The sequence below is a fragment of the Drosophila eugracilis genome, unplaced genomic scaffold (assembly GCF_018153835.1).
Source record: "Drosophila eugracilis isolate 14026-0451.02 unplaced genomic scaffold, ASM1815383v1 contig_401, whole genome shotgun sequence".
Classification (NCBI taxonomy): Eukaryota; Metazoa; Arthropoda; class Insecta; order Diptera; family Drosophilidae; genus Drosophila; species Drosophila eugracilis.
In genome coordinates, this window is record NW_024573263.1 from 63,554 (window position 1) to 90,308 (window position 26,755).

Consider the following 26,755-nt stretch of genomic DNA (forward strand, 5'->3'; position numbering starts at 1 on the left):
TAATTAAAGTTGCGAGCTTTGATTTCTTCCCAACGACTGGGATTCAGGCATACAAGTGTTTTGCGTTGTAAAAACAAGCGAAAGCAAAACACCATCAGCTTCGGGAAGAATAAGCAGACACTGAGAGAAAAAGCTGGATATATAAATTTTGTGAACTTATATTATTTTACTTCTTGCTGATAGTTTTTTTTCTAGGTCAAAAAAATCGAAACTTTTAAAAAATTGCTATGAATGTTATGATATCAATATATTATACGAGTTTTTTCCCAGTGCATCTCGCACAAGCGATGAAATTCAAATTCGAATTAAACGCATTCCAGGGAAGAGCAGGCATGCAAAACGCGTAGCACGAAGATCAGCAGCGAGATTAAAAGGGCGGGCATAAGGGGTTTCTCGCAGATTGCATAAATGGCAACCATTTGCAACAGCATTTAGCATGTTGCATTATGAAGCCCTCTTTTGCATTTGAGGCACGCATCTTGCATTTTCGCCTTGATGTTGATCGACAGTTTGACATTTTATGTCGTCGCCGCCTGTCAAAAGAACGGCGGTTACTTTTTGTCCTGTTTTCATTTTCTGGATTATTGCAATGCCATTTTGTGTTATTTTTATTTATAAAAAAGAAAAACTCACCGCTAGGTGGCGCATCAATCTTGTTGATGCGATCTTGATTGTTTTCCTTTTTTCCAGAGCAACAAAAACACAAATAGCAACGGTAACACAAACACACAATGGTAAACAAATGCGGAATTCCAGTCACGAGCACTTTCCTCGATTTCTGTTTTCAGTTTTTCCGCTGCACTCGCACAGTCCGAAATCTGTGTATATGTTTATATATATATATATATATTCGGGGAGGCTATGGCCAACCGATCCGATCCGATCCACGCCAAAACCAAAACGAAAATTAAATAGCCGCTGCTCGTTGGCTGCCTGTTTGCCGTTTGCCTTTCTGTTTTTCTGTTTTCTGTTTTCTGCCCAGCGGACCAAAGAGAAGCCGAGCGGATCGCTTTGGATCGCAGAGCAATAAAAATAAAAGCAGAGCAATCGACACTGGGGGAGGGGGTGGAAAAAGTTTGGCGCGCTTTGGCGCTCGTTTGCATACATGTGTGTGTATAAGTGCTCTTTAAATGAAAGAGAAAAATTCAAATAAAAGAGAGCAGCTGTTTTCTCTTAAAGGAAAGTTTAAGGACTGGAAAAAGCCACTTTTTTGATTGTTGATTGTTTTATTTAAAAGTTTTTTTTTTGTTTATGTAATTTTGGAAAACGGAAATAAATAAAAGTTGTTCTTCATTATACATTTTTCTTTCCTAAACTTTAAATAAATAATTATACCATGAACTAAAAGAGTAACCAATTATTTTGTAGAATTTCTACTACTACCGGCTTACGCCGATTATAAGCATTAATTCTCACCTCAAAACACCTGTGCTAATATTGATCTTTGAATTGGTTTAACCGCGAACACATTTCTTTGACTTATAATACTAAGATTTAGTCACATTTTTTTAGTCGTAATAGAGTGATTGTCCAAAATGGTGTCTTCGAGGTACATCCTACTATTCCTGGCCCTAAACTATCTTCTGGATGACACTGCTGCTGTGACCTGCGATGTGGCTCCCACAGATGCCGCCTGCATAAACTGTCGTGTATATCCCACCCATATCGAGTGTTTGCAGAGGCTTTGGTCGGCAACCACAACTGCAGCTCCTCCAACGACGTCCTACCACCAGGAGATCCCGAATTGGCAAAATCCGCAATTTCTTTAGCAACTTCTTCACGCGAGTTAGAAGTAAAAGTTGGTTCTAAAAAATCAGCAAATGTAAAGATTTTAAATAAAAGATAAAGATAAAGATGATAAATATTTTTAACGGGCTCCGCTATATTTAAAGGAATGTTTAGGTATCTCAGTAAAAATACAAATTTATTTAAATCTGATTTGTTTATTTTGATGTTTATTGAAACTTGTCTGAAACTGTTATTTTAAATATCCAAACTAGAGTGGTACTAGTCTGTAATCAGAGCTATGAAAATAAATATGACTATTGCTTTAGTTTTGCTCCCTCATAAAAACATACGCCAATAAGTATGCAATGACTTTGTGCTCCATGTGCACATTTTTTATTTTTTATTTAAATCTTAATTTATATTCTTTAGCTAGATAAATGAAAGAAGTTTTTCCTTATTTTCATATATTTATTTTATAGTTTTTTCATATTTAGCCCGATTTCTTGACCACCTTAACTTTCCTCGTGACTGTGTATTTCATGTTCTTAATTGTGACCTTCTTCCTGTTAACTGTTTTCTTCGTTGTTGCAGCAGCAATTGGTGCTGCTGTTGTTGTGGTCGTCGTTGTTGTTGTTGGAGCCACAGTGGTTGTTGTTGTAGTGGTGGTGCATTCATCATTTGTGGTATCGGTGGTGCAATCAACGCAATTCTCAGCCGTGGGATCATCTGTGCAGGTTACAGCCAGAGCTCCACTTAGAAAGCCGAAAATCGCTGTGATCAGGATAAGATATTTCGATGCCAGCATGGTAATAGTTAAATTGGCTCTTCTGGTTTTCAAATTTGAAATAATATTCATATTTTGTTGCCCCGCTTTATATATACAAATTTTAGGCTCAACGGAAGTTCGCTTTTGTTTTATCAGTTGTTTCGATTTTTGCGAGTGCGAAAATTGGCAATAGACCCTCATCAAATTGTTGACTAACTTTTTGAAGATTGTTTAGTTAACGATTAAATAAATTTGATGGTCTATAACTCACAGATGTTGCAATAATAACAAAATTGAAAGTCAAAATTAATAGGAGTAAAGTAAATAAATAATACAAAAATGTATTACGCATTTTGTTCTTATCTTATTCAACTTTATATATTATTTTCAAATGTGTTGTCAAAGTTTTCAGAACAATCAAATTTGATTAAATTTTTAGAACAATGAGCATTTAAATCAATTAAACTATTTATTCTTGCAAATGCAAAGAAATTCCTTACTGTTTTCCAAAGAAAAAATGTAACAGTAAAATAAGTAGTTTTAAAATAAAAAAATTTAATAAAGTTAAGTAAAATAAAAAGGCAGTAGCTCTTAAATAAAATGTTTTCTTTATTCTCAAGATTTTATTCGTTAATATGCCTACATTTTACAACACTGTTTGCCGTTAACAATGAACTATTTCAGGCAGTGTGGCAGAGCCGTCAAAAACCACATGGCAACCCTAGACGAGCCAGTGCGAATAGGTATAGAAAGAAGAACAAGAACAGGGCAACGCAATGGCAATTCCTCTTTCTCCGGTCGTTCGTGGGCATTTTGCGAGAAAACTTTTCGCCGCATTTAAAAACGGACGCAGCGAAGCATGCAAACGGCATATTGATTGGATTTAAGGTAAAAAAACGCACCACCAACTCTTGGTTGCCCATAGACCTATTTAACCTCAAAATGACACCGCTAACCTCGGCGTAAAATTAAAATAAAATAATCCAAATTGCCGTCTGTGCAAGAATTTCGGGCGTGTGATGTGTGATGTAATCGCATGGCCGCAATGGCGATTGCTGTCAGTTCGACATTTGTTGTAAAAATCAATTGGCAAGCACTTTGTTTACGTTTATGCCGAGCTTGCGGTCTGGAATATAAATAAAAACGCCGACTTAACCTCATTTATGGTCCAAATTGGTGTTTATAAGTTGGAATATTTTGCAAGTAAAAAAGCTTGACACGAACAAAGCGCAAATCAAGGGCGAGTACCGTAAGTAAGAGCGAGACGACCATTGAACGCGGCGCTTGGAAGTCATTGATGTGCTTTTTACTAGCCAAAAAGCAAGATGAATAGCAGATTTAAAATTTTAAAATGGTTGTTCGTATTTGCAAAATAATAATAGGTACAAAGTTATGTTCCAATACTTTGATTTTTCTATAGAGAATTAATTTTGGTACTAATTAATGCTAGAAGGAATTAATTAGAATTAAATAATCGTTCCGTATAAACTGAAGTGGTACTTATTAAGTCTTCTGCGCTACTGATTTGGCTGCACTGTTGGAATCCATAATTGTGTTGCCACTCCACCAAAATTTCCAAACTATTCTATAACTCGCAAGTAAATGCAAAAACTATGTTTTATAAAGTAACTTTACTTTTACTTTTTTATCTTGTTACTATCCTGCCTGGGTAGGTAGGGTTTTATTAATAAAATATTTGAATTACGCCGACCCAACATCTGGCAACGCTGTAGTCGCTCTTTCCCTCCCACTGTATTCGGTCTTCATGAGCACATGTGCAACCATTTGTTGCTCCAGATTTTTTGTTGCATCCCATTTGTTTATATGTGCAGCTGACCTATAAAACTGCATATTTTGCAGGGCTAGCGCGTTATGAACAACCAGCGATATGGCGGAATCCAGTGGATACAGCACCACGTCTCCGCGGGCGACACCTCAGAGGTGGACATCTTGGAGTCGGATGGCGGAGGCGGGAATACAGGAGAGGATCTGGATCATATGGCGGCTGAGAATTTAATTTTTATGGCTCGCGACGGCCAGCTGAGCGAGATAATGGCGGCCAATGAGTCGGGCGGAACGGTCTTGGTCACCGCCGATGGAACAACTGTGGCTTATGAGGAATCTTTCGACGATGACGCCCAAGTGGTCACCGAGGAGGTTATTACAGACGACTGGGTGCAGCATCAGGGAGCCGAACGGTAAGTTGAATCGTCTTCTTCCTTTCCAAAGGTACCATTATCGATTTGTTTTCTCGTTATGCAGTGTGGAGATTGCCGCTGAGCAAATAGCTGGAATAAGCAGCTCACAGGAACTTCTGGACATGGAACAGGATGAATACACCGCTCTCAGGCCGTATCCCTGCGACTTCTGTAGTAGACGCTTTCGGAAGAAGGCCACCTTGAATAATCACATGCTGGCCCACCAAAACGATAGACCGCATCTCTGCAAACTGTGTGGAGCTCGATTCTCAAGACGGGCGGAGCTAATTAGCCACTTCAAGGCCCACGCCGAGGCCCAGGATGCAGCGGATGCAGAGGCAGCAGCTGCCGCTGCTGATTCCTCCTCCGCCATTAAGTTTGAGCACCAGTCGCAGCGGCAGTTGGACTACGAGCATGATTGGCCAATCTATCAACAGCAACAGGAACCAGATCAGGTGCAACAGGAGATACAGGAACACCACCATATTGCGGAAGAGGGTGAAGTTCAGTTGGTGGCCAGCTACCCGGCCCCTGTTGCTCCACCGCCAGCTCCTTCACGAGGTAGAATTAGTCGTCTAAAGCCCAAGGAGGAGAGCAGCCAGTTCATCGTGATTTCTGATAAGTCGGGGCAAAGCGAGTTGAGGCAGTACATGGATACTGAGCCAGCTCAGGCCTGTGGTCACCACGTCACAGCCCATCGCCGTTGAACCTCCTCCCCAACCAAACTTCCCAGTGCTTGACGACAGCAAACCCTTTGTGTGCCAGCAGTGCGGATTAGCGTTTGCGCGGGAAAAGGCACTCGTCTCACACACGAAGGTAAATGATACTGTTAGGCAACCAGGACTTGTCCTTAAAATATATCATATCTTTACCTGAAACCTGATAAACCAGTTTATAGCCAAAAGTATGAATTAATTATTTCTTTTAATTCTTCTAGAACCACCGAGTGGACTCGCCTTTCGAGTGTAACCAGTGTCAGGAAATGTTTTGGGACAACAGCAGTCTTCAAGAACACCAGAAGACGCACCAGTTCGAGGAGAGTAATTCGGAGTACGATCCTGCCTCGGCTGAAGATTCCGCCAGCGAATCTGAACCCGAGGAGCAGTTATATGGCGAATTCTATTGCAACGAATGCGGGATATCTTTCCATCGACAGGATCTGCTGCGACGCCATGCCAAACTTCACTACAAGCAAACGGATACGGCCGCCGTAGAAAACAATTCCGATGTCACTGCTGGCGGAGATGTGGAGCTTGCCAAAGATTCTACCGGCCACTGTTGCAACACATGCGGAAAGTCATTTCCCAGCGCGTTGGAGATGTTGGCTCATGCCGAAATCCACGCTCGGTTCCCGCCCTTTAAGTGAGTGTGATTAAGAATTACTTTGCAGATGATTCAGAATTTGATTTGTTAATTCCTATTTATTCTTTTAACTGCAAAATTCTAATCATGTTTAATTTTTCAGGTGCGTCCTATGTGGTATCAGCTTTTACGAAGAGCAGGCCATTAAGCGGCACCTGCACACCCGCCATCCAAGTGAATTGAAAGCTAACTCCTGCGTGTTATGCGGCAAGGAGTGCCGCGATCGAAAGGCCCTGATTAAGCACGCCTGGGATCATTCACGGGAAAAGTGTCATTCGTGCTCTAAGTGCGGCAAGAACTTCCACAATAAGGCGCGCCTAAAGCGGCACATGGCATCACATCGCGACAAGTCGGTAGTGTGCGAGGTGTGCCAGGAAGAATTTCCCGATGGGCGAACGCTCTCCAACCATAGGCACTCGCACAGCACCACATCTCCGGGTAAGCTTTTTCCGTGCCACGAGTGCGGAAAGACTTTTGGCTCGCGTAGCTCTCAGCAGATTCATGTTCGTATTCATACTGGCGAGCGGCCATATGGGTGCCGGTATTGCTGGAAGGCTTTCGCAGACGGCGGCACACTGCGAAAGCATGAGCGCATCCACACGGGCGAGAAGCCGTACGCATGTTCCGTTTGCCCGCGAGCCTTTAATCAGCGGGTGGTGCTACGAGAACACATCCGCTCCCATCATTCTGGGTTGGATGTAGCACGGAATACGTACCATTGCACGGTCTGCTCCGAGGATTTGGCATCGTCCAACGACCTTATCCAACACCTTATTCAACACAGTGACTCAAACACCGCCAAACAGCGACAACCCATTGTAAGTCAAATTCCATATTTTATATTCTACAATTTATAGAATATTCTTTGATTTAGACTGGTCCACGCAAGTACAAGCGCCGTCGCAAACTGCAGCCGCACGAGATCGCTCACATGCGAGCCGAGCACAAAGGCGCCGACGGCGAAGAGGAAGAGGCCGCAGATGGGGGTGAAGCCGAGGAGTATGCCAGTGACATCGACCTTTGCGACTTTGATGTAGAGAACGTAGACGATATATTTGACATGGCAGATTCACCCAAAAAGGAGAAGCGAAAAAGAGGATCGGCAGCGCCAAAGCCTGATAACAAACCCGTTACCAATGGAAAAACAGTGAAGCCTGCCCAAGACAAGTATAAGGGTAAGACCCGTTACGACTCCACCAGCAGCCAACATTCGGATCGGATCTGGGAAGAAAAGTTCCTGCAAGACAGCCAAGTTGCTTTATTTCAAATCGATTCGCTGGTAGTGGTCAACGATACTCATCTGCAGCCCGCTAGCTCCTCCTTGACAGCAACCATACCCAATACAAGAAACAGCAGCAGGCATCAGGGAAAAGTTCAGACAAAGCCTGTAGAACAGGCTGGAAATTTTGAATACCTCTGCAACTACTTCCGTTACGACATCCTCGGCATCCACTTTTAATAGTCGGAGCAGGAAGAAGGCAGGAAACACAAAGACTGCCAGCAAAGCTTCACCTGTCAGCAATTCGCGACCGAAAATGATTCACACGGAGAAGGCTAAGGTTCCCAGGGGAACGAGCTCAGAATATTCCAGCAGTGCGGCAAAGAAAACGCGCTCGAAGACCTATATCAATCGCACGGAGACTAGTAATCTGGGCCTGGACAAATCTCGCAACAGTGCCTCAAACATGGTGGATGACTACGAGATCATTTCGCCAGCCACCCATCCACCGAATCAAATCAGCTCTAGCCCTTTGCACATCAAACAGGAACAGGAGCAACAGCAGCGTGTCCAACTGATTTATGATGACAATCTCCTAATAGACGCTGGTCTTCTTCGGGAGAAATACGAGAAATACAACCAGCCGATTGTTAATGATCTTGAGGAGATTCTGCGATCTCCATTAAAGCACGAGAGAAATTCTCGACTGCGATTCACTAGCGAATCGTCAACCACGCCACAGTTTATCCACGAAGAAGAACAAAATTTAATCAAGATCGAGCCCACGTCACCAGATTTGCGAGATATGGTAGAGAGCCAGCAAAGAGTCACAGCTCATAGTGGAAGCACGCCTTCGTCTTCTTCTGCGAGAACTTCCAGACATCTCCGACAGATCACAGCCAATGGTACACGGGCAGGAAGCAAGAGATCTGCTGGAAGCATCGCCAGCAAATCCTCACCAGTCTCGCAGGTATTGCCGAAAAAGGCTAACACTGCCTCAAAGGTCAACAACAGTTCATCTTCGTACCTCAGTTACGGAGTGGATTCCTACAATGTGAACGTACCTGCCAGCGCCAATAATGCCGATGTGGGCAGCGGATTCTTTTCCATTTCGGAAGTGGTCTCTGCAGCTGATGCCGCAGATGCGGCAGCCAAGGCGGCGGCAGCTGGTAAATCAGAGCGGAAAACTCGTAGCTTTGAATGCGAAATGTGCTCGGCTATTTTCTATGATCGCGCCCAACTGCTGGAACATGTCCATATCCACATTTAGATGGAAGCTACCTAAACCACTCGCCCGAAGCCTTGTATTTTTGAAACAGCTTATCCTAATATACAAACAATATTCGGAGTAAATTACCTCATGGTATCGTGCATCGAAAAATATCGTTGATTTATGCGTTATTTAAAAATTGAACATAAACATAATTTGTAAAGAGCATAGTTCGTAAGGCTTTTAAGTTTGTACCTCAGCTTTTGTTTTGAAGAATTGGTATGCTGGAATAAATACATCATTAAATGGTTTTTCATTGCCTTAAATTGTCTTGTCAAAGATCTAAACTGAGATTGGCAGTTGTTATAAACTTTACTGATAAGATGTTTTGATGTAACATTTGTTATTACTCGACATCGGTTTCTGGAAATCTTGCAATTGTTATTGCTGAATAGTTTTTCCAGGAAAATAGTGTTCGGAAAATAGTACGAAAAACCAAATAATTGCAACTAAGGCAATTTGTAATGTTATTCTTGTTATTTAGAAATAATTTGTTATGTGGCTTTCACTAAAGAACTAATAGGGTGTCAAATCATATCGGCCGACCTTTATATGACATGCTCCTAGCAACACTAAAAAGAAGTGATTCCCCGCAAACCAGATGTTTGTGTTTGCTTTGAAGCCATGATTAAAACAAGAGGAAACGCTATAGTCGAGTGCCGCGACTATAAGATACCCGTTACTGTTTTACACAATTTTAAAATATTAATTTTGCTAGTGGAAATTCACAAGGCGCCACCTATTGTCAGAGGAAGTATGTTGAGTATGCTTATAGTGACGTCACTTCCCATGTGAGGCCTTATAACCTTAATTTTTTCATAAATAGCGCAATAATGTTCCGATTTGAAAAAACCTTTGGTAAATCGATAGATATTAACAGAAATAAGTTATACAAGGTCAAACAAAGGCATTCATAATAATATTATAGACGCCACAGTTTTCCGCGGTTTGTAGGCGTTAGAGTGGGCGTGGCCTAATGCAACTTCGTGGCAAGTTGCAGAGGCATCTACTAAATATGTGTTTCTAAGCAAAATTGTGTAGCTCTTATAGTTTTTGAGATTTTTGCATTTTTGGTTTTTCGGATTTTGTGGGCGTTAGAGTGGGCGTGGCTTGATCGGAAAAAACAATTCGCATTGGGAGCATCATAGAAACCTACATGCTTAATCCGAACTTTCTATTACGAATAGTTACCGAGATATCAGCTTTTCTAGAAAATCCGAAAACCGTCTTTTGAGCCTTGTGGGCGTATGGGTGGGTGAGGCCGGATAGTAGTACTACTATAAGATGCGCTGTCATCTAAAGATTATACTTTCTGAATTTCAACTTTCTAACTGCAATAGTTCCTATGATTTCAGTAATTTTAGTTTTTTCCGATTTGTGGGCGTTAGAGTGGGCGTGGCAGGATGCTGTAATAAACTTGCGCTGTCCCGGGACCTCAAGAATCTTCATGCTTAATCTCAACTTTGTATCTGCTATAGTTCCTGAGATCTCAGCGTTCATACGGACGGACGGACGGACGGACGGACGGACGGACGGACGGACGGACGGACGGACGGACAGACGGACATGGCTCAATCGACTTCGCTATTGATCCTGATCAAGAATATATATACTTTATAGGGTCGCAAAAGCTTCCTTCTATTTGTATATGAGTAAAACTCTTTATAGAGAGTCGAGTGTGGTTTGTTTTGCGGCTTATTGGCACAGCTTTTCAATTAAAACCTCAACTGCTACAAATCTAAAAATTTAAAAGAGTTATCAGATACAGTAAAGTGACCTTTTCTATATCTTATGAATCAATTAATTAACTCCTATGGATCAATTGACCCCAAATAGAATATTTTAATGCGGTTTTGTTTGCTTTTAATTTAGCATACAGACATTTATGAAGTATATATTGTAAGTTGATGCTAATTTCAGCGTAGGGATTTTGAATAAAACTATAAATATTTATATAAGTGATGCCGAAAACAACTCGACTTTTTGCTACCCTTACTAACATTCTAGGAATTATTCGCTATTTCAGCTTGCAAGTAAAATCGTTATCATTTAATAATAATAAATTAATAGGAAGGAATGAGTACTGATTGTAGTCATATAATATTTAAAATTCTAACACAAAGCCAACCCAAAATACCCCTGATAGCATATGTCTATTGTATTTTTCCATTATCGATCTCCCACGGAGATGACAGGTAAAAATGGACCACATCAGCCAGCTGCTCATCAGTTCTCTCTCAATCGTCGAGCAAGCAACATGAACGGAATTACATCGCTGTGTATTTTGGGTCTGGCTCTGATGAGCTTGGCTGCCTTTGTTTCAGCTGATGAAGCTCCGGTTGTCGGAGGTGTCAGTCAGTTGGATGGAGAAAGCAGAAAGGAGGCTCTTAAACTTTTGGATGATACCCTGGCACAGCTGGCCACTGGAGATGGACCGAGCTACAAGTAAGCTAAAATAAATTTGTATTTCATGAATGTATGACCAATTTCTCTAACTCATTTCTTTATTAAATTAGAGCCATCAACGTGACCTCAGTTACGACTCAAGTAGTGGCTGGAACTCTCAACACTTACGATTTGGAGCTGGATAATGGAACCGAAAAGAAGAAGTGCACTGTAAAAATCTGGACTCAGCCCTGGGTAAAGAAGAACGGCACTAACATAAAGATCAAGTGCGAAGGTGACGATGGCGAGTTGGACCGCACTTGGTAAAAGGGACTTTCTTTAATATTAGAGCAACGATAACTTTTATTCCTCTGAAAAATGTGTAATTTTCTTTGCTTTGATAAAAATAAAGAAAGCTTATGGCTTCTAATTGATTTAAAAAAAGTTTTTATTATTATGAATTGTAAGTATTTGAATTATGACATCATATAAGCAGAACAATTATTAATCGTTAAGATTGTTGAAAAGATTATGCAAAATTTGGTTTATTAAATTTCCGTGTAAGTGATTTTTAATAATAATAATAATGTATTACTCACATTCTCTTTGTGATAACTGACATATAAAGCTTTCATTCCAACGAAAGCTTTACTAGTTGCCTCACAATACCCGAGAGAGAATCATGAACGAAGTGAACTCATGTTATTTGTTGGGTTTGGTTCTGCTCAGTATTGTTTCCATAGCCATGTCCAACGAAACAGTTGTAGGAGGGATCAAACAGCTGGAGGGCAATGAGAGAAAAGAGGCTCTGGAGCTTCTCAATGCCACCCTCGCCCAGTTGGCCACTGGAGATGGGCCCAGCTATAAGTAAGTTATAAATTATATCTTCTAAACGGTAATTTTCCACACTTTATTGTCTTTCTCGATTTTAGAGTAATTAAAGTGACCTCCGTGACGGGCCAGGTGGTGGCTGGATCTCTTCATGTGTACGAGGTGGAGCTGGATAATGGATCGGACAAAAAACAGTGCACTGTAAAAATCTGGAGTCAGCCATGGCTAAAGGAGAATGGAACTAATATTAGGATCAAGTGCGCCGGTGAAGACGGCGAACTAAATCGTACTTGGTAAAAAGGAACCCATTCTTATAGAATAACTATGAAAATATTTTAAAATGTTAAGCATGTAATACTGCTTAAAGCATATTATTAAATATATATTTGATTCTAATGTATTTCTACGAAATGCTTAAATGATAATCACCTAATGTATAGGTTTGTACCTGTTTATGACAATTTACCTGTAAAGGTAAATGCTACCTACCTTACTCTAGTATATACACCAAACCAAACAGATAACGAGCCGGTTCTTTCGGAAACCATAAAATAGGTTGAAAAACACCCCTAATTCCCGATTTATTTGTTAACCAGATCGCAAGGCAAAACCAGTTTGTTTCTACATCTAAAATAGTCAAATGAATTCTCATTCTCTCTCAACTATTGTGTGAATTTAATTAGTCAACGTCGACATCATCAGATGGGTCATCGATGGTTACTATATCACTATTATAACACTTTGTGTATGGTTGCTCTATACAACTAATATTTAATTTGATTTGTTACGTTAGTTTGTAAACTTATCAGATATATAAAGTTCCACAATGGTTATTGATAAGGCACGATATTAGTAATGTATGTGCATATATACAGCTAACGTAAACGTACTTTACAGTGGGGAAGTCCAACCACTAAAACCTCCAGGAAAGAATTGGTAAATAATTTATTATTTACCTTCAATTAACAAAGGTTACGGCTCGATTATAGTAGCATTATTAGATTTGGTATGATCTCATTTTCCTACTGTATTTGTTAAGGCTCAAAAGATAAAATGGAATTGAAATTCCACAGTATCAGTCCTTATATTTAGACAATGAAATAAACTTCAAGCGTTGATCGAGAGTATAGTAATTTTGCTAAGGGTTTCCTTAAATCGGAACAGCTCATTTCTCAGGGGGCTTTGCCCTTAATAAGTATTACAAAAATCGGAAAGCTCAGAGCTTTAGGTAGATATGATGATGAATAATAAGATCGACTAAAAATAACATGAAGGGTTGAAAATGAAATAATTATGAAATAAAGTGATTTCTTGTGGTTTTGTGAAATATATATGTGTATTCGAATATATCTTTGTTTTCAGTTTTCTGTTATTGTTGACACGTCGACATATCGCCTTAGATAAAGGTTCCCTTACTGATGATGAATCGGTAAATTACAATGACTCCTGACCTGGGCAAACAAATAAAATAAAATCATAAGACCAAAGTCAAGTCCAAAAGCCGAAGTATATGATAGAAGGCAATAAAGTAAAAAGATGCTAAACCAGCGGCTTCATTGTCGTCGAGTTCAGGTTTAAATGCACACTGCCTTCTCTCTGTCTCGAGGGGCCGGTTGGTGCTATGAGTAGTCGCTAATAAATAAAGAATTATTCTCGCGACAATCCGACGATATTGGCTTCCTATAAAAGCTGCGTCTAAGCGCCGTGTTTACTCAGTTTAAAACAAGTGTTTCGAGAAAAATGCAGGCCGTGAGAGTGATCTTTGTTCTGGCTTTGACCCTGACCGGCGCCATCGCGAACGTAAGCTCTAACTGATTTAAATAGTAAATATTTATCTTATAATTAAAATAATAAAAACAGAGATTGCCGCCTGGTGCACCAAAACCCCTGGAGGGAGATGAATTAGTTGAAGCTAAGCAACTATTAGAGACCACGCTCGCCAGACTTGCCACGGGAGATGGTCCCAATTACCAGTAAGTCTTAATGCTTAGTTTTAAGATTTTTGCATTTCTTGAATGTGAGGCAAGCTTATCAGTAAAATATAGCATATAGGAAAAAACATTATGCAACTTGTTAGAACGGAGGAATCGCATTAAGTTTGCGTAAGCATTGTGAGCTTCAGCGAGAGAGGTTTTTGGATAAAATAAAAATATCTAAAAGCTAACAATCAGACATAACATGTTATTTTATAAAAGCATTCAACAAATTATTTAGGAAGGTGCAAAATAGTAAACATTAAAAGTAAATAAACAGTCATAGTGATTTTATAAAGAAAATAATAAGACATTTTATCTGGTTAGTTGTTTATAAAATGTTATTTATTCCAGAGTTGTAAATGTGATTTCTGCCTCTAAGCAATTGGTGGCTGGAAGTCTCCATAAATTCGTAGTCGAGCTATCCAGTGGATCCGACACCAAGGAGTGCACAGTGAAGATCTGGGACAGACCATGGCTGCAGGACAAGGGTGAGGCCACCAATGTCAAGATCCAGTGCCAGGATGAGGCTGAGATCGACAAGACTTGGTAGAGGGGCTTCTTGTTTTGACGTCAAATAATTGTGATTTAATAAAAAGTGTGAACATTTAAACTTGTTATTTAACAAAAAAAAAGACCAGCAAATCTTAAAGATATATATATTTCGGTGAATCCCGTAAAAGGTTTGGTTTATATAATAAACAAACTTTGCCCTGTGATTAAATTCTATTGATTGTGAAGAAACCAGTTTTTAGTGGGAATTAAACGGGAATTATAACGAGTTTGAATAGGTCAAAGGAAAAAAAGGTTTTTGTTTGTAAATCAGGCAAAGGTTTCCCGTTTATATGAATTTAATTTACAGGAGAATCAGTAAATGATAACTATATATATATATATATATATATATAGGAACAATTAGCTTCTACATTTTTGAACAAACCAATCAGTTTCTCCAGAGAAATACTATTTTTTTATAAATTCATTTTTTAATGCTTTTTGAGTAAATCTTTGAAAACAATTATATCGACCTAGCCGGTCCTGTTGTTCTGGTTGTTTCTACGGTTTCTCCTGCGCTGAGCCCGTTGACGACGCTGACGGCGCTGGCGGCGACGCTGATTCCGCTGGCGCCTCTTCCGGCGGTTATTGTTTCTGTTACCGGTGCTAGTGCTGGTGCTGTCGTCACTTCCAGTGGATGGCGGGGTATCGGATGATCCTGCCGCTGGACTTGTGCTATCACCAGTTGAGGGAGATGTGCTGCCTCCAGTCGAAGGAGAAGTGGTTCCATCAGTCGGGGTGGTGCTTCCATTTGTTGGGGTGGTGCTTCCATCAGTTGGGGTGGTGCTTCCATCAGTGGGAGTGGTGCTTCCATCAGTGGGAGTGGTGCTTCCGTCAGTAGGCGTGGTGGTTCCATCGGTGGGAGTGGTGGTCCCATCAGTAGGCGTGGTGGTTCCATCAGTAGGCTCATCGACAGCATTGCTATAGCTGGAAAAGCAAACGACCAAAAGGCCCAGGCCCAAAAGCAAAGTTAGTTGTCCTCATAGTTGCTATCAGTTCAAACGGATGAGTTCGGATGATGATCTCCGGATGGGGCCATTGCTTTTATACTACTTGTACAGTTCACGGTTCTATTGTGAGACCGGTAGACAGCTGGGACAATAAATCGATTGAATAGAAATTTTCATATTGCCAAATTTCGACAGCTGTCAAAATACCACGCGAATATGACAAAGAGCTTTTGAGTATTAACACTGTTCTTTCGTTCTTAATAAAATATTACTTAGTTAAATATAAGCCGCATCAAATCATTCTGATTAGACTGTTTATAGATCTGAAGCGAAAGATGTTTAAGGGAAAGTAAGAAGGCCGATGGTCAAATTTTCGTTGCTTGCTTTTGGGCGCTGTCTTTAAATTTAAATATTATACCGCAATTAAAATTTGTTAGCTTTTATTGCTTATAATGAAGTTTTATCACTTGTCGACATATCAGATAATGATAGATTAGATAAGCTTACTTTATTTATTTTTGAAAGAGTGTAAATAATTTTGAACCTGAAGAAGTCTTATTCTAATTTTTTTAATAATAATAATTTTATTTAACCAATCCTTTATTGCGAATTGTGAGCAAACATTCGCGTGAAAGAATGCACAATTTATAAGATGCAGCTGTTTAAATTTGCAAATAATCTTTGGCTGCCGCAGTCGCGTGGGTTGAAACGCCTATAAAAGCCAATGCCACAAGGCATCTGCAACCCCAAACCAGACTTAACAAGATGAAAGCTGCTACCATTTTATTCTCAACTTGTATCCTGGCTTGTTGCTTTTTAAGAAACAGTGAGGCTGTGACCTGCACCGCTGATGCCACTGTGACAGGATGTATCGATTGCACTAAAAATCCTACAGATGCAGAGTGCGTGGCCGAGGCAGCCGCTGACACAACCACCACAACCACTACAGTGGCACCCACCACCACGGTGGCCGCAACAACCACTGCAGACTCCACAACGGTCGCCAGTACCTCTAGCTCGTCTTCCTCTTCCGGAAAACGGAAGATCGTACGTATCCAATTTGAGATATTCCAATGTCCGTCGCGTCCGAGTCTATCGAAACCGCTCGAGAACCACAACGACCCGCACAACTCTTCGGAATCGCCGTCGCAGAAATAATTCCAGACGTGTCAACGTAAGGAGGGCCAATGGAAATAATGTAATTGTTATCGGGTAAAATTGTGAATTTCAATAACATGATGATGAAAAGAAGAAATTTTAATTTTGATGATGATATTTTCTATTTTTTGGTATTTTTTAAATTTCAAAAATGTCGGCTAAAGTGGGGTACCAAACTTTTATATAGATATATTATGATACTTCTCTTCTAACAAGACAAGAGTACCAGCGTCAACAATGTTGATCGCTTGGTGGAAGAGTTCGGAACTAGCGTCGAATGCATTTCTGATCCCTCCAACTAGGAATGTGTTTTCACAGAAACACCTTTGAAGCCACCCACTTCAAATTGCGGACAATGTATGTTCTGGGATAAAGTCAAGAAAGTATTGCTTGTATTTAAATAGATCATTTTATATAAAGTTAGTCAAGCGGTAAGCCATTTCAGCAAAGCATATTACAGTGCATACTTTCTGGCTGATTTGTATTAAAAAACTTAATTTTTTTTAGGACTAGAATTTAGTAGAAGGAAAGTGCTTTATTTCAGTTCATTTCCCAATGTATTATAGTTGGTAAGTTGCTTTAACTATTCTGTTGTACTGCATCTTATTGTAGGGCATGGCTTCAGACTCTAACGTCATGAATGTACAAAGAGTTCAAAACCGTGCGTTGTCCTAGCAAGTGACCTCCTCATTCTCTCCACTACCCAGATAAACAGGAACTCGAGGGGGTACAACGATCTCACACCTCTCTCCAACCATTTAGCCTTTTCCCTGGCTAACACAAGAATTAGAAGACATCTAAAGCGAAGGCACCTTGCCGATCTCTGGACAAGAGGACGACAGCAGTAACTCAGATTTAGTATTGATCTCTTGTTATCTAGTTATAAATATTTGTTAATTTCCTTCCTGTTATTTAATGTATGTTATTTGTTCAATATTATACTTAACGTATTATAGCCATTAAGTTGGCTGATTGACGTTTAATAAATGTATTTAACTATATTTTATAACAGAAAAATCCAAGCAATATTGATTTATTTAATTCAGTTTTTACAACTTTTTTTAACCATTTTCCTTATTGTTTACAATTTTAACCAACTACCACACGAACGTTTCCACTTCTATTCCTAGAATTGTTGTTCTTGCGTCTTTGGTTGCGGTTGGTGTTGGTAGAGCGCCTCTTGTTGGTCTTGCCACTGCGATTTGCTGGAGCGGGATGTGGTGTTGTTGAGTCGAATGCGACGGGTGACGGAGTAGCGCAGGTTGCTCACGCGCACGATCTTTCGATTTCCGGATGCGGTGCTAGGCGATGTGGTAGTGGTCGATTCGGTGGTCGTGGTGGTGGTCGTGGTTGGTGCCGTAGTAGTTGTGGTGGTTGCAGCGGCTGCTTCGGCCACGCACTCTGCGTCGGTGGGGTTGGTGGTGCAGTTGATGCAGCCAGTGACGGTGGGGTCAGCCGTGCAGGTCACCGCATCGCTGCTCCTCAGGAGACAGGCTGCTAGGACAAAGATTGCGGAGATGATGGTTGCGGCTCTCATATTGCAGTAGTTGATTGGTGATAGTTGATTGATGGTGTTTTCGTATCTTGGAAATACTTTTATAGTGGATCGATCGAGGTCGAGAAGCTCTTCCTACCCAGCGATTATTCGCAAACTTTACGCAGCTGTTTCTAAACTATTTAGATACATTTTCCAGATTGTTTGTCTAGAATTCGCATGACATCGGCTTTGAATGATAGTTTTATATTCAGAAAAAAACGTTCAAAATTCGCAAATCAAAACTGGAAATTATATATTTTATGCGGTACGATTTACGATTTCTTTTCTTTTTGAACATTCTAATTTTTTAAGGAAGAAGGTAATATATTATTATTAATCGCCTTGAACATTAATTATTATTGACTGTGAATCCACAAGTTGATCAATGTTGATTATGAAAAGTTTGACACTAGTAGGTTGAAGGTTGATATTGTCAGTTCAACTAATCTTCTTTTAAAGTTTTTCTTAAAATGTTGTCCATATCGACACATTCACGTCAAGATAGTTATTAAATAATCTAGATAGCTATTTCCTTGAAATGTGCGAGTCATAAAAATACGAAAACACTTTATTCCCCATCCTTTTTAAACGTAACGTGGCCAATATAAGCAGTGGATACTATGGATTTTAATCAGGAATGATTTTTATATATTTTTTAACTCATTATACTTAGCATATAAATAGAAAATTATTATATTATTATATTATTATTATAGGTATTACTATAGTATATTACTAAGAAAAAGCTGCCTTTGGCTATCGACTAACGTTATATATGTATATAAAATATAATGTAAATGACAGCTTAGTGTATTCCGCTACTGATCAGCCGCCAGTTTTTAGCTCTAATATATAAAAGCTTCTCATCTTTTAAATGCAGTATAAAATGTTTATTAATTTTTTTTTTAACAATCGTTAATGGTATAAATTTTTCATCCGGATCGATTTTGACGCCTGCGCCTTTGTGCCCTTCTCCTGGCCGCCCGCCTTCTTGCTGCAGCTCTCCTCCTTTGAGCACGCCTCCTGGCTGCCCTCCTTCGCCTTATGGCTGCCGAGTTATTAGCGCTGGTTCCCGACGGCGAGGAGGAGCCACTGGGAGACGAAGAGTCGCTGTCGGAACTTGTCGGAGCTGGAGTTGATCCACTGGTGGATGAGGCCTCAGTAGTGGATCCCGTAGCAGGTCCTGCGGTAGTGTCTGTTCCTGATGTGGGCGTCGCTGTTGTATCTGTTCCTGTCGTGGGTGCAGCAGTGGTTCCAGCAGCCTCAGCCACACACTCCGTGTCTGTGGGACTGGTCGTGCAGTCGACGCAGTCAGTTGCTGTGGGATCAGCGGTGCATGTCACCGCTTCACTGCTTCTCAAGAGGCAGGCTACCAGGACAAGGAGGCCAGATAATATGATCGATGTTTTTCTCATTTTTTCGATTGATGATGCTTTAGAATATAGGCAACGGTTTATATAGAGCCTCGATGCGTTGGAATTGGAGATTCAAAGAATATTTGCAAATTTACACAAATGGTTATATCAAATAATTATTTATTTACATCCATTGCAAAAATTTGACTTAAAAAGTTGTACAAGAAGATGGTTGCCGCTTCATTCATTATCTATATTGTTGACTTTTGTTGATCGATGGTGTTGGCAGATGTTAGAATTTTACTAGTTCAATATTTATGTACGCTCTACAAATTAATGTCAAATTTAACCAGCTGTTTAAATCGAAAATTTTGTTTATTTGTGCAGATTGTTTGCTGATAATTTACCCTGATCAGCTTGGTTATTAGAGCACCTGTGTGTTGTTTATACAGTAATTAATTTAGTAATTTTTAAATAATAAACTGCTCAAAAAAGTTAGTTTTACTTATTCTATACACAAAATTTGGTCTGAAAAAACTCATAACGGAGAGAGGTTCACAAATTTCAGTAAAAAAAGTTAATAGAAAATTGCTAGCTTCGCGTGTGAGATTTATCAGCTTTTATGACTCCCCAATTGTTTGCAAATGTATACATTTTTGTATTTTATAATTATCATGACGTCACATTTTACACCGAAGCGAAGCGAGAACAATGAGCGAGAATATTTTATATTCATATTTCGCAATTATATTGCGATCCGCTGACCAACTCTGATTTTGGAATTAGTTGTTCTTGAGCTGATCAGCGTGCGGTTGTGCTATGGATATATCTAGATATTTGCTGCTGTGTTTTGGAGTTATTTCCATGTCCAATGTTGTGGTGAGTGCTTAATATAAAGTTTTGTTAAGTCAATAATCCTAAAATCATTTACAGTTTACGATCTGTATTCCGCCTGATAACTGCATAGAAGATGTGAGTAGTTTATATCTTTTCTACTTAGGTTAAATATATTCCATTTATGTTAACTCAAATTTTTTAATTTTAAATCCCTCAGATGGAGGACAACGATGCCAAAGAGCGTTTCGAGTACGTACTGGGCAAATACGAGGAGCTGGAAATGAAAATTCCCGGTAAACCAGTTGGGTGAGTTCAACTTTCGTGTGTGTTTGCTGATCCGCTAATTGACTTTTCATTTCCACCCGCCGGCAGTTTGCATGGAAAAGTGGTTACGCATGGCGAGGCGGAGGAGCAGTATTTGGTTTTCCAGTACATGGACAATACGCTGCATGACATCATCCAGACGTGTGCATTTGTGGTCAAGCGGACTCCCGGCGAGTGTGAGAACATTAGTACATATTGCTCGGCTTTTCTGAGCCGCCTGCCACGACCCTTGCTAGAGCGAAAACCCATTGCCGTTTGCGATGATGGGGTACGGGTGGCGGAGGAGGAACCAGAAACGGAAGCGGAAGACAATCCGGATGCAGATGCTCAGGCGGATGCAGATCCGCAGCAGGAGCAGGGAAATGGTCAGCCGGAGACCACAACACCGGAGCCGGCCAACTCCAAGTTGAGTGAGTTTTACTAACGAGAATGGATTATCCCGCATCTGCATTTGACTTAAAACAAACAATTTAAATTAAGTGCACAAAGTGGTTGAGATTATTTGGCTTAGCACATAATTGGTTTTTATGTTAAGTTTTTATTCAGCAGATTTGGAGTTTTTATAAGTTGTAGATTTCCTGCACAGTTTTTATTTATTTATTGATTTTATTTTTCTTTATTAAGTATTTAAATGTCTTATGGCTTAAGATAATATTGTAAATGATTCTTACCTTCGACTAATCTGAAAAACTTTTCAAACTTTTAATAAATAACAAGCTAATACTAAAGTTTTAGCAATGCCTAAAAGTAGGCTTCATCCAACTGTCTACTAACATTTCCCCTTGGCTACTCAATGTCACGGCTTCCCAAGATTGAGTTAGGAAGCTCTGACAGCAACAACTATGCGGCTTTTAGTTCAACAACTGACGACCGAAATACTAGACCAGGCCAAGTCCGGCGCCTGCGCCAATACCACAATGTACAGTGGGTAAAATGCAAAAGGTTTACTTGAGATAATTTGAGCTAATTTATTAAAATATTTGTGGATTTCATCAAAGAAAGAGAGTAATTATGATGTAATAATTAAGTTTGCATTTGACTTTAGAGTACGATAGAAGGATAGTGTATTTATTTAACTACATTTCTTTTAGCTTCTGTGCTTTGGCATCAGTATTCATTGGAAGAGTTAAAGCACCATGGAAATATTCTTAAGAAAAGAAATGCGGGAAAATCCTAATAACTCCAAGAATACATTTAAAAATAAGTTGTTTGTTATTCAAGCTTATTTCATTAATTATCATAAATTCTTTTTAACTTTATCCACTGTAGGGCACACAAATGCGTGAGCAAACTCTCTTTCCGGAAGAAAGAGAGAGCGAGTGAGAGTGGCTTGCGCCAAATAACAGTAAACAAAGCCCAGCTGCTTCTGCTGGCGGTATAATTTCAGTTTTCAGTTGTTAACGGGTCGCCAAGGCGAACTGGAGCAGCGAAAACGAAGCGCCGGAGCTGGGAACAAAAGCTCCAAAACGGTGCAGACCACCCATTAGAGAAAGAGCGAGATAGCGAGACCGAGAAAGAGAGACATAACGGAGGCAGAGCAAAGGAGAGAGTGTCAAACATTAGAGAGAGAGCACCTCTTATAGAGAGAGTCCCCCACGAGACAGATTGTTATTTGGCGACAGTGACAGTTGAGTCCCGCACAGAATTATCTGCTCAGTGCTAAAGTTGTACTCGTGCTGCGTAGCTCGTGTGGGCAAGGCCGTTTCTCGACACGCCCACCGCCCAACGCCCCCGCGCGTCCCCTGCCACGCCCCCTACAGCTGGGCAGAAGCAGCAGCTGCTTTTTAGTAGTAGTGAAGTGCGTGCGCGTCGTTTCGCGGCAAACGGAATCACCGCCGGTTGTAAAAAAGAAAACGGTATAGGATAAAAACGTTAATAAATTTTCGTAAATCAATCCTATACATAGAGTACATAAATCAAAGGGCGAACTAAAGTTTAAACAACTCGTAAATATACTATTTACTTTTTCGTGCAATTCCCTAATCCAAGTAGCAGCCCACCCCCTTTTATCAACGAAGCGCCAGTCAAGCAGCCCGTGTTATCAGCAAACGAAACGCGACAAAAACACAACAAATAAATATATATTATTAAAAAAAAACAAAAATGAAAAGAAAAATGCATTTGAATGCGTGAGTGTGTGTTTAGGTGAGTATTAGCCATGCGATTGTGTGTTTGTTTGAGGGCCTCCGGCTCAGCTGAGTGCTGAGTAAACAAACAAAAACCAACCGAAGCCAAACACAGACCCCAGCACAAATACCAGCACAAATACCAACACCATTACCACCATCTATGTAAGCACCCCCTCACCAATACACTCGCACGCAATTATTAGCGTTCCCCAAATCCCCCAGAAATGTGCGAATTATGAAATATTTTACCCTTGAATGTCGTACGTATTAGAATTAGCGGCGGGGAGGCTTTAGAGCGTTACTTTTTAGCAACTTTTTAATACCCCTATATGTAGCGGGATGTATGGGTATGTCTAGTTTCTGAAAGTGGCATTTGCTTCTATAAAGATTATGAGTTCCTGTAAGAGGTAGTAAACATATTAAAAGAAATTGCCTTTTCGTTTTGAAGAAAAATATGTTTGCCATTTATCAATTTGTAAGAGCTGGCTTAACTCTTGAAAATTTTATTTTGTTAAACTAATAATTATGTGGGTTTTTTGATTAGGTAAAACAAATCTTTAAAATGGAATTTCCTAATAAGACATATGAATATTCTGCAGCAAAGGCTTATTTACTTGTACCCCGTTGCTACGCTAATAAATAATAAATACTACATTGTAATTTAGCCATCACATTTTCCTATATTTTAGCCAAAAATTGGTGCTTTTTACATATATGAGTTTTACTATGTCATAAATTACAATGAGACATGGTAGAAAACCATTGCAGCAATTCAAGTTTATCTACCATTTGTATAAAATTATATCAACATTAAAATTTCGAAAAATTCTTGGCACTCAATTTACATTATTTATTTAGTAAAAGATTTAATGGTAGCCTCTGCAATTTACAGAATTTTAAGCAAAGTAAATGTTGCTAACTAATACATATTACAAAGGTATTTTGATTTTTTCTAGTGTAGCCAAGAGGGCATTCAAGTAAATAATGCATTTTCTAACGGATATATTAAAGTCGGTAGACTTGAAAATAGAACTTAGGCAGTTTTTTTTTTTGGATCACCCTGTGGGGGAATCACGAGCAACAACCCAGCATGGCCCCAAAAAACTTTCCTGTGACGTGCGATGCCCAAAGCAAATTATTCGAGAGCTACTTCAACGCATTTTGGCACTTTTCTTCTGGCGCGCGTAATTTTCTTCTCTGCCGCCCTTTTGGAGACCCGCCAAAGTGTCTGTGAAATCCATTAAGTTTTGTTTTCGTTTTTTATGAACAACATTGACTTTGTCAACGGTTCGTTCGCCATCATCGTCATCTCCCTGGAACCGCTACCCCCATGGCCTGCCCTACCTCTGCCCCCTAACCTCACGCACTTTTTCAAAGAGCAACTGTCTGAGCAAGTCTTTTATTTTATTTTAATGCCCTCACTTTTGGCCACTCCTTGGCAGCTTCCCTTTAGAGGATTTTTTTACAAAAATGTTGTCAAATTTATTGACTCACTTGCGTCTTTGTATTATCCGGCTTTATCCGTCTGCTGTTGTTTCTTTGTTGTTGTCACTCCGACGGACGTGACAAGTTATTTCAAATTGAACAGGAGCTGTAAGGGTCATAAACTCAACGTTTTGACAACTTTCAAGAACTCCAATTACGTTAATTATTAGTCTGGCATAGTAATATGAGGGTGCTATCTTTCTAGATTGTTAACAAACTATTTCGGTTGTCTTGCTTTTAACCATTTATGAAAATGTCACAGTAAAAACTTCTATTGTGGTGAATAGAAAGTTACATTTATCAATTATAGCTTTACACTTGGAAAACAAATTATATGTTAATATCTTAGAGGTGTTCGTAGATAAAAGTGTATACACTTTTAGGGCTTATGTAAGTATAATATATTTCTCCCTGATATACCACTTTACGTTCCATATCCACTTATTTAGCAATTGTTTTTGGGTAACCCTCACCTCCAATAAAGATCTGTATTAGCTAAATGCTCGAGGAGGATGCAAAGTAAATGGAGGAGGCGGTTAAAAGCTTTCAAAGTGCCGCACCGCACCTGTCTTTAGTGAGCCGCTTTCAATCTCGTGGGATTCCTCTTGTTTTGTTTTTTTTTTTGTTTATGTTTGGGCTTTCCGTGTGTAATGCGGATAAGGTTAAGGTCGCGCGAATTTATAGTATATGGAGTCCCGATTTTCGTGGCGTCCGCTTATAAATAGTCCCCGTTCTCGGCGATTACCCTTCGCATGCAATTTTCCCCGGTATTTGTTTGCCCATCTCTATCACTTCACTCTCTCCCTTTCTTCCATTCTTTGTATTTTGCTTCTTTAGGGCCCGGCACGTGCCTTTTACTTGACGGGGAAATGTGCTGAATTTTCGCCAGAAAATCCAAGGCCCAACTTCGCTCTCGGCCATGTTTATGGCGTCTGCCGCTGACTGACGTTCATTGGCTTTTGTGCGGATATTTGTTTTTGTTATTATTCCGCCATTCTAGGCCGCCCATGTCGTCCTACGTCCTTCGTCCTTCATCATTGGCCATAAAACGGTGTCTCCGAGCACATTTCGCTGGTCGCGTCGGCATCTGCGGCTGTGTTTTTTTCGCCTTGCCTCCAGTATTCTCCTCAGGATTCAGGACTCTCTATCCTTCCTCCATTTTTACAAGTTTATTTTGTTCCCTCAAATTCTCGGGCATTCTTTGCATTTCATCCTGCTGTTTGTTATCGCTCTGGGACCTCCTTTTCCTTTTTCGCTGTCAAGTCTCTTCCTTCCCTCCTTTTCCAACTTCATTTAATCAGCAATTCATTTATTTAAACGCCTTGGACAAAATCATTTTTGTTTATTGATCGAAAGACAGAGACAGAGAGAAAGAGAGAATGAAAAGGATATGACTGATGGAGTCGGAAAAATTTAAGGACAAAGAGCCCGTTGCACACACACTAACTCGATTTGTTGCCTTCAAAATTAGAACTAAATTAGTTATAAATCCAAGTCTACTTAATTACATTTGACCTCCACTTTGCGCAATTTATGTTCTGTCTAATTAAGAGAACTTTTGCCATCTGAAAAAATATGTATTCTACATTTTTTTGAATGGCCTATTTACAATTTTAAATTAATTACATACCAAAACGTTGGCCATTAATATTACTTAATGTGGAAATTTTACTTGTCCTTTCATATTCGGAATAATAATTCTGATTTATTAATTATTCTATTCATGGGAATTGGCCTTTTCTAAAAGTTTTGTTCAATAGTTTGCAGGGACCTTAATTTAAAAATAGGTTTCATAAATTTCGTTTAGTTAATGAAAGGCTTAACCATATTAACTACACATCGAAACTTAAATTTTATGCCAACAGAATTTCTTTGAAACTAATTAACTTTTTTCCATTTTCCTTGCAGAAAGAAAACTAAAGACTTTACTCACTCAACAAGATATTGGTAAGTCACGTTACGTATACGCAACGTCACTGTTTAAAATCGCTTACAAAGTACGTAAACAAACTTGCGAGTACGAAAAACGGAAGATGGAGTTCGATCTATTAATAGTTGCCCCAAAGGATTGTTGCAAACTTCTTCCTTGCAGCAGACACTATCGAAGACGGATGACACGGGCACGCCCCCAATCGCTTTACCTACTTTTTGTTTTTTTTTCCTTTGAAGGCTGAGCAACCGATTTCGTTGCAGCTGTCGTCGGACTTTTAGCTGCTGTTTCTAGGAAAAGAAACCACAGCGGCGAGGAAAAAACAACAACCTTTATAGAACGAAATCGGGGCGGGTAGAAAACTTCGCCGTTATCCGTTTTGTGCGGCGCTTATCCGTCTTAGCCATTTTGAGTCGCGATTCAGCCGCCACTTGGCGATATTTTTCGCAAAGTTTTGGCCACGTTTACATGGTTTCCTCCTACCAATTCCTTGGACGTTGTGGCTTTTTGCCGGAAATAACACACGAGTGCGGCCGAGATAAAGGGTGCATGTGTGGGTGTGTGTATGTTAGCCAAATTCTCTTTTTGCCAGCTCCCATGGCGAAAATTATTGTCTGAGGTTGTGTCGCTGTTCCAACCATCGCATAAATTTGACTGTCCCACATGTCCTGCGATTCCAATTTTTTGTCCCCTATTTTTCCCCCTTTTTTTCACTGTGCCCTCGCATATCCTGTTACCGCGCTTTGTAGGGTTTTTCCTTTTG

At 39.9% G+C, this 26,755-nt stretch overlaps 12 protein-coding genes across 12 annotated transcripts in view; 8 read left to right on the forward strand and 4 right to left on the reverse strand.

The window, feature by feature from the left end:
• LOC108105233 overlaps positions 1 to 728 on the reverse strand; it is a 30,940-nt gene extending 30,212 nt beyond the window's left edge. The window contains exon 1 of the mRNA XM_017211703.2: positions 634 to 728. The gene's annotated coding sequence lies outside the window, so the exon portion shown is untranslated. The remainder of the gene's footprint in view (positions 1 to 633) is intronic.
• A 201-nt stretch (positions 729 to 929) lies between these two features.
• Positions 930 to 1,844, forward strand: LOC108105234. The gene is given in 3 exon segments (XM_017211705.2): positions 930 to 1,109; positions 1,513 to 1,724; positions 1,726 to 1,844. Coding segments are annotated over 2 exon segments (273 nt in total). The 5' UTR covers positions 930 to 1,109; positions 1,513 to 1,535; the 3' UTR covers positions 1,810 to 1,844.
• A 2,394-nt stretch (positions 1,845 to 4,238) lies between these two features.
• On the forward strand, positions 4,239 to 8,794 carry LOC108105239. The gene is given in 7 exon segments (XM_017211711.2): positions 4,239 to 4,692; positions 4,757 to 5,363; positions 5,365 to 5,508; positions 5,630 to 6,054; positions 6,158 to 6,872; positions 6,929 to 7,459; positions 7,461 to 8,794. Coding segments are annotated over 7 exon segments (3,831 nt in total). The 5' UTR covers positions 4,239 to 4,366; the 3' UTR covers positions 8,544 to 8,794.
• A 1,962-nt stretch (positions 8,795 to 10,756) lies between these two features.
• LOC108105221 (cystatin-like protein) lies at positions 10,757 to 11,358 on the forward strand. The gene is made up of 2 exons (XM_017211683.2): positions 10,757 to 10,988; positions 11,060 to 11,358. The coding sequence occupies exons 1-2, from the start codon at positions 10,801 to 10,803 to the stop codon at positions 11,253 to 11,255; spliced, it is 384 nt and encodes a 127-aa protein (XP_017067172.2). The 5' UTR covers positions 10,757 to 10,800; the 3' UTR covers positions 11,256 to 11,358.
• A 206-nt stretch (positions 11,359 to 11,564) lies between these two features.
• On the forward strand, positions 11,565 to 12,159 carry LOC108111651 (cystatin-like protein). Its single transcript, XM_017221182.2, has 2 exons — positions 11,565 to 11,795; positions 11,861 to 12,159. Exons 1-2 carry the CDS (start codon positions 11,611 to 11,613, stop codon positions 12,054 to 12,056), a joined length of 381 nt encoding a protein of 126 aa, XP_017076671.2. The 5' UTR covers positions 11,565 to 11,610; the 3' UTR covers positions 12,057 to 12,159.
• Positions 12,160 to 13,427: 1,268 nt separating this feature from the next.
• LOC121530214 (cystatin-like protein) lies at positions 13,428 to 14,451 on the forward strand. Its single transcript, XM_041818863.1, has 3 exons — positions 13,428 to 13,559; positions 13,620 to 13,732; positions 14,087 to 14,451. Exons 1-3 carry the CDS (start codon positions 13,500 to 13,502, stop codon positions 14,283 to 14,285), a joined length of 372 nt encoding a protein of 123 aa, XP_041674797.1. The 5' UTR covers positions 13,428 to 13,499; the 3' UTR covers positions 14,286 to 14,451.
• A 299-nt stretch (positions 14,452 to 14,750) lies between these two features.
• LOC121530211 (MAGE-like protein 2) lies at positions 14,751 to 15,206 on the reverse strand. Its single transcript, XM_041818856.1, has one exon. The coding sequence runs from the start codon at positions 15,204 to 15,206 to the stop codon at positions 14,751 to 14,753; it is 456 nt and encodes a 151-aa protein (XP_041674790.1).
• A 796-nt stretch (positions 15,207 to 16,002) lies between these two features.
• LOC108111663 (protein new-glue 2) lies at positions 16,003 to 16,453 on the forward strand. Its single transcript, XM_017221193.2, is given in 2 exon segments — positions 16,003 to 16,292; positions 16,294 to 16,453. Coding segments are annotated over 2 exon segments (450 nt in total).
• Positions 16,454 to 17,484: 1,031 nt separating this feature from the next.
• LOC108111660 (protein new-glue 2) lies at positions 17,485 to 17,932 on the reverse strand. The gene is given in 2 exon segments (XM_017221191.2): positions 17,485 to 17,592; positions 17,594 to 17,932. Coding segments are annotated over 2 exon segments (447 nt in total).
• Positions 17,933 to 18,864: 932 nt separating this feature from the next.
• Positions 18,865 to 19,347, reverse strand: LOC108111662 (PLASMODESMATA CALLOSE-BINDING PROTEIN 4). The gene has a single exon (XM_017221192.2). It carries the CDS (start codon positions 19,345 to 19,347, stop codon positions 18,865 to 18,867), a length of 483 nt encoding a protein of 160 aa, XP_017076681.2.
• A 684-nt stretch (positions 19,348 to 20,031) lies between these two features.
• Positions 20,032 to 20,995, forward strand: LOC108111659. Its single transcript, XM_017221190.2, has 4 exons — positions 20,032 to 20,166; positions 20,221 to 20,259; positions 20,342 to 20,430; positions 20,497 to 20,995. The coding sequence occupies exons 1-4, from the start codon at positions 20,107 to 20,109 to the stop codon at positions 20,870 to 20,872; spliced, it is 564 nt and encodes a 187-aa protein (XP_017076679.2). The 5' UTR covers positions 20,032 to 20,106; the 3' UTR covers positions 20,873 to 20,995.
• An 872-nt stretch (positions 20,996 to 21,867) lies between these two features.
• LOC108111675 (cGMP-specific 3',5'-cyclic phosphodiesterase) overlaps positions 21,868 to 26,755 on the forward strand; it is a 44,678-nt gene continuing 39,790 nt past the window's right edge. Inside the window, 2 exon segments of the mRNA XM_041818860.1 lie at positions 21,868 to 22,739; positions 25,971 to 26,009. The gene's annotated coding sequence lies outside the window, so the exon portion shown is untranslated.